We start from the raw sequence: 6,000 nt of genomic DNA, 5'->3' as shown, positions 1-6,000 counted from the left end.
TCCATCTGAGGACATACTGGGCTTGGCGAAGGAGGGAAGAACATATACACTAGAAAAATTGAAAGAGTTGGCTAGCTTGTACTGGCAGAAGTCAGAAAAGTGTCTCTGGGATTGGATTTTGGTCAGGGTCCCAGAATATAATAGTGGCTGAGGAAGAATTTATTGACATCCTCAAGATGTGGGATTTTGCATCTTAGCAACAACCCCATTTCACTGCTGGGGTGGCTTTTAGAACCTGAAGAAATGATTTCCAACAACACTGAGTGATGTGGAAATACCTGACTTTCCCTGAAGGATGGTAATGGAAGGAACAAAAAGGCTGAAGGAGGTAAGCATAATGGAATGATGTAAGAGCATTAGATTCACTAGAAGATTTGTTCTACAGGAGGGTCAATAGGATACATTCACTGAGGACATAAGGAATATGCTGCTGAGAGGGACATCAGCATCACTAAAAGTTCAATAATGACACTCATTCACTGGGGATGATAGTAGGACAGATGGTCACAGAGTTGGGCTTGTTAATTTTCATGGTGATAATGGGCCCTTAGGAGTAGAGGCCATGTGGCTCTACTTGACTGCCAGAAGCATTTACCAGAAGGATTGGCAAAGTCAGAGGGGCAGCCAAGGGACTTGAACTGCAGGAAGTTGTGGAGATAGTTAATAGACCATAGTATCCTAAAGCCTCCCTAAGTAGCATCTGTAACTCTTCCAACTTCCTCAGTCTCATCTACAAATGTACAGTAAAACCTTGGATTGCAAGGAACTTGTTCTGTGTGTGTTACACAAGATGGACAAACATTTCTAATAAATTTTAACTTGATAAATGAGCAATGTCTTGCAATATGAGTAGTATGTGATGCAGAATGTCACATGATCACAACTGAGCCAATGGTTCTTCTCTCTCTCTCACTGTGGGATGGTGGGTGATCATCTCCCATGCTTGGATGTTCAGTCTCAGGCCACAGTGTTGGGCAGAAATCAGTGATTTTATAGAACTTTGGAAGGTGCCCACAACTGGCATCTGACTTTTGCTTCCAACTGTTGCATCGTGAACAACAGCAAGAGGTTATGGAGGAGATCTTGTCTGCAGAGGAGGAGAAAAAGTTGGGGGAATCCCTCACTTCAAATGAGATTAGAAAGATGTGTAAAATGTGGGAAACAGTGAAAAATTTTGTAGAAAAGCACCACCCGAATAAGACTGTAGCAGTGTGAGTGATGAATCTGTTTAACGACAATGCAATATCACTTTTCAACGAAATCTTCAAAAGGAGGCGAAGCAAGTGTCATTGGATAGCTTCTAAAGCTGCATGAAAAGTAAAAGATTCCATTAAGCCAATAGGTATCAGTGATTCTGTTAGTGATAGTGAAAGTTGTCCTACACAATAGCCCTCCTTTCTCTTGTCTCCCTCATACCAGCCATGAGGGTTTTCAAAGGCAAATTCAGGTTAATTTGTTTATTTTTCTTTATATTTTGTATTTTCTTGATTATTTTGTATTGTATTACATTACAGTATTGTAATAGTTTTTATGAATATTTTTGGGTTATAGAACGAATCATCTGAGTTTCCCTTATTTCTTATGGGGAAATTCACCTTGATATACAAGTACTTTGGATTGCAGGCATGTTTCTAGAATGAATTATGCTCAAAAACCAAGGATTTACTGTGTTCTTTAAAAGTCAGGCACACTTTGCCACACTCCAGCTTCTATAGATTTTAATCATTGTCAACATGGCCTAAGATAATCTCTTCGTCGATTTTTCCTTTAAATGGAATCCAAATCATTCTGATTTCAGCTCTCAAATGAGTCAGAAATGTCCTTATGAATGATCGTGAAATTCCATGCTGTCCTTTACAGTAGGAAATATTTTCTATAGGAGATGCCAGAAAGAGGCAACCTTTAAGAGCTGCCAGAGGGAGAAACTTCAGAAAGCAAATAGTTGAAAACCTGAGAAAGATGATCTGAAGTATAATTTGTGTGTGTGTGACATCATGAATAATATTTTCTGGAAAGTATGGAGGAATTTCTGAAAAAATGGGCTTACAACTTTTTGATAGTGATTGGTAAGACTAATAGCTTTTCGTGGGAAAACAGACTTAAACATTCAGCTGATCACCCGATTTATGATAAGCAAAATAATTTTTAATCAGATTGTTCTTTTTTATATGTAGTCCAAAAATATTATTTTCCTAATTTCCCCTCTTATTTCCCCCTAATATTTCCCCTTAATTTCCCCCTTATATGTACCAGAAAAAGGATCTTTGAATATCTTTCTCTTGCTTGCAAATTTAAAACAAAATTTTGATGCATGCTCACAATTGATTCATATGAGAAATTACTTTAAAGGAGATATCAGGGGCGCCTGGGTGGCTCAGTCAGTTAAGCATCTGACTTTGGTTCAGGTCATGATCTCACAGTTCATGAGTTTGAGCCATGCATCGGGCTCTCTGCTGTCAGCACAGAGACTGCCTTGGATCCTCTGTCCATCCTCTTTCTTTGCCCCTCCCCCATTTGCACTCTTTCTCTCTCAAAAATAAATAAAAACATTAAAAAGATATCAGAAGCTCAAGTTATCAGTTAGAGTACCTTCAAGAATTTCATTCAAAATTTCTATTGATTTTGAGGCCATTAAAATGAATAAAGATGCACTATTTTTCTGGTCACATCCTTGAAGGCTTGTTTTACTTGTTTGTTCCTTAAGGTGTAAATGAATGGGTTCAATAAAGGAGCAACCGAAGTATTGAGAACAGCTATCCCCTTATTGAAGGCAACCCCTTCTTTAGCTGAGGGTTTTATGTACATGAAGATGCAGCTGCCATAAGAGAGGGAGATGACAATCATGTGGGAAGAACACGTGGAAAAAGCCTTTTTCCTTTGCTGAGCTGAGGGGATCTTGAGAATGGTCCAGACGATGTTTGTGTAGGAGAGAATCACCAGCACCAGAGTGACCACCAAGGTCACAACTGCTAAGATAAAGTCAACCAGCTCCAGGAATCTTGTGTCTGAGCAAGATATTTCTAGGAGGGGTCCATAGTCACAGTAATAATGATTCAGCATGTTGGAGGCACAGAAATCCAGCTGACTGGTCAGGATGATTGGGGATATGATGATTAGGAATCCAGCCAACCAAGAGCAGAGGACCAGCTGGATGCAGACTCTGCTGCTCATAATGGTCATGTAATGCAGGGGTTTGCATATGGCCACATAGCGGTCAAAGGACATGGCAGCCAGAAGGTAAAACTCTGTGGCTCCGAAGAAGATGGCAAAGAAATACTGAGTGAAGCAGCCAGCAAAGCTGATGCTCTTGTTTCCAGTTGTGATGCTGAACAGCAGCCTGGGAGTAAAAGTGGTTGTAAAGGAAATTTCTAAGAAGGAGAAATTCCGGAGGAAGAAATACATGGGAGTCTGGAGGTGGGAATCCAGTAGAGTAAGGGTGATGATTGTCAGGTTTCCAATGATGCTGAATATGTAGGTGAGGAAGAGAAATATAAAGATTACAAGTTGGATCTCCGGGGTGTCTGATAGTCCCAGCAGAATGAATTCTGTCAGAAAGGTTTCGTTTTTCATTGCTAACCTTTGCTGCCTGAGAAGCTGAGAAGGAGATAAATGAGTGATGAGAAAGACAGGAAATCTCAGAAATATTGAGTGAGAATGTGGATTTACTGTGGAATTTGTTCATGGGAAATTCTTTTGTCCACCTGACAGAAAGAGAATGTTTGTTTCAATCTAGCCCTTCACAAAATTTGCTAAAGTTCCCATATAGGAGGCTTTATTTCTAAGACCCTTTCCTTAGAAAAACACATGGCCACCTGGACTTCTTAATGCATGCCTTGCATTTTAATTTTTATTCTCTTAATCTTACTTTTCCTTTCATATCTATGCAACTCCTTTCCTATTATAGAACAGCCTTAATGCTTTAGCTGTTTGCTTCTTTGCTGTCCTCGCCCACATATTTGGCACCTGTCCTATCCTTTTGCTATCCTTTTGCTCTGCCTGATAACAATCCCCAACCCTCCAGTGCAGGAGTGAATAGCTCTTTTTACATGTCCTGGCTTTTGTGCCTGGCAGCAGGGCTTGAGAAAGCTTTGGAATTTTGAGTTCTTTTCTGTATGAATCCCTTTCTCCTAGTTTTAACTGACAGGAGAGAGATTACAGCTAATAATTCCAATAAAACTTGCTTTAACTCCTTTAAATATTCAGGGAGGAATGTTTATCTGCATCTGGATCCCTTCTTATGCTCTTTCACTCTCTAAGACATAGATGCAACTCTGGTATAGAAAACTAGGGAAAAGTCAGCCTGGTTCCTTACAGATTAATGAGGATTCCTCCGAGGAAATAACTTGCTAGATGCAAGGATCCTTTTGGGCATTCCCCTTTTGTTTTGATCTTCCTGATTCCCAGAAACTATGGAATATCAAGGTCTCTTCTGAACTGGGTGCTTATCTGGAACAGATTCACAGTGGAGCCCATCCATGAACCTGGACCATTGTTATCATTGGACTATAAGGTCCAGAAAATGTCATGTTCTGACTGGGAGGCTCAGGCTTTTGTTCACCAGCCTTTGGTTTTTGAAGAATTTCTCTATATTGTCATTAAGAAACTTACATTCATATTTCACATAAATGCCAGCACAAGTGTACATATTTAATTGTTCAAAGGTGTTCATTTTATCATTGTAGTAGTGAAAAGCTATAAATAATAACAATTCCACCAACGGGTGAATGGCTAAGTAAATTATAATTATTCCTATTTGGAATAAAATGGGAAATTTGATTTGTACTGGCTTGGATATGATTACAATATATTCCTAGTGAAATAAACAGGTTGGTATTCATTACATATAGTATGATTTTTATCAGTGTAGGGAACTGGAAATTTATATGTATATTTCTAAGTGCATGGAAATAATCTGGAAGAATACCAAATGGTCAATGATAGTTATTTCTGGAATGCTACTGCACAAAGGGTGGAAGATTTTCCCTTTTACGTTATACCCATTTTGGTCATTAACATTTTTTAAAAAACAAGATTTTTTTAAAAGTAGGCTCCATGCCACCCAGGCACCCCTAAAAAACAAGATTTTTAATGTTAGAAAACAAAAGTAGAAATCATAATCAGATTTTCTAATCCATCACCACAGCCGGGTAACATTGATGACTGTGGATGTACTCACTTTTGATACTCAGGAAAGATGATGAGGGATTTTACCCCTCGATGCTATGAATCAAAATTGAGATGTCAGATGTGGATGAAAAAGTAGAATAAAATGTAACATACTTTCTTTTCTAATGCTGATCCATGCTGTGTTTTCTTGCAAAGTATACAAGCTTCTTGAGCACTGGTGTGAAAAGAAATAGTTTCTAGCTCTCACTTGCTACTGCTCTTTCTACAGTTGATTCAAATTAGAATTGGATCCATAATTCTTGAAAATGCTGCCTTATATAAGCTAATGGAAATCTTTATTCTTCAAAGTCTCATTTTCTCCATTTTGTCTAAAGACTTGTAGATTTCTTTGTAATTTTCTACCAGTTTGAGTGATACACACTTTATCTACTTTACTCAGCAGAGACATTAAGGGATAAATTATGCCCTGGGGACCCAGGTCTAGAAAATTTTAGTTAGTCCTTAGAAGAAATAATGTTGGGGATTAACATTTGACAGGTAACTGGGGATAATATTCCCAACAGACTCATGAGGAAGTTGCCACAAGAATGTCAGTTACAGGATAAAAGCCTTGTGGGAACTGAAACAATAATGATGATAACAATAGTTAAAAAAATGCAACAATGTCAGTTTTTTGAGTGGTTTACTTGAGCTGGGCAGATTTGTAGCAACTTCCATTCCTCTTATTTTATGCTTACAACAACATTTGAGGCAGTAGCTATTATTAAGCTCTCAGGTCACCTACTTTAGTAGGTATGTGATCTTCAGCAAGTTACCTAGCCTCTCTGTATCTCAGTTGCTTCATCTCTAAAATGGTGGTAAGAATAGTACCTA

General features: G+C 38.5%; 1 protein-coding gene across 1 annotated transcript; it reads right to left on the bottom strand.

Annotated features, from left to right (window-relative positions):
* Positions 1 to 2,631: 2,631 nt before the first annotated feature.
* On the bottom strand, positions 2,632 to 3,627 carry LOC125919860 (olfactory receptor 6C4-like). Its single transcript, XM_049626690.1, has one exon. The coding sequence runs from the start codon at positions 3,568 to 3,570 to the stop codon at positions 2,632 to 2,634; it is 939 nt and encodes a 312-aa protein (XP_049482647.1). The 5' UTR covers positions 3,571 to 3,627.
* Between the last annotated feature and the right edge of the window lie 2,373 nt (positions 3,628 to 6,000).

Source organism: Panthera uncia, chromosome B4 (assembly GCF_023721935.1).
Source record: "Panthera uncia isolate 11264 chromosome B4, Puncia_PCG_1.0, whole genome shotgun sequence".
Taxonomy (NCBI): domain Eukaryota; kingdom Metazoa; phylum Chordata; class Mammalia; order Carnivora; family Felidae; genus Panthera; species Panthera uncia.
Note: the sequence above shows the minus strand (reverse complement) of the source record. Positions and strands in the feature narration are given on the sequence as shown.

What these genes read in the sequence shown, in the direction of transcription:
- LOC125919860 (XM_049626690.1), bottom strand. Translation starts at nt 3,570, where the DNA reads ATGAAAAACGAAACCTTTCTGACAGAATTCATTCTGCTGGGACTATCA.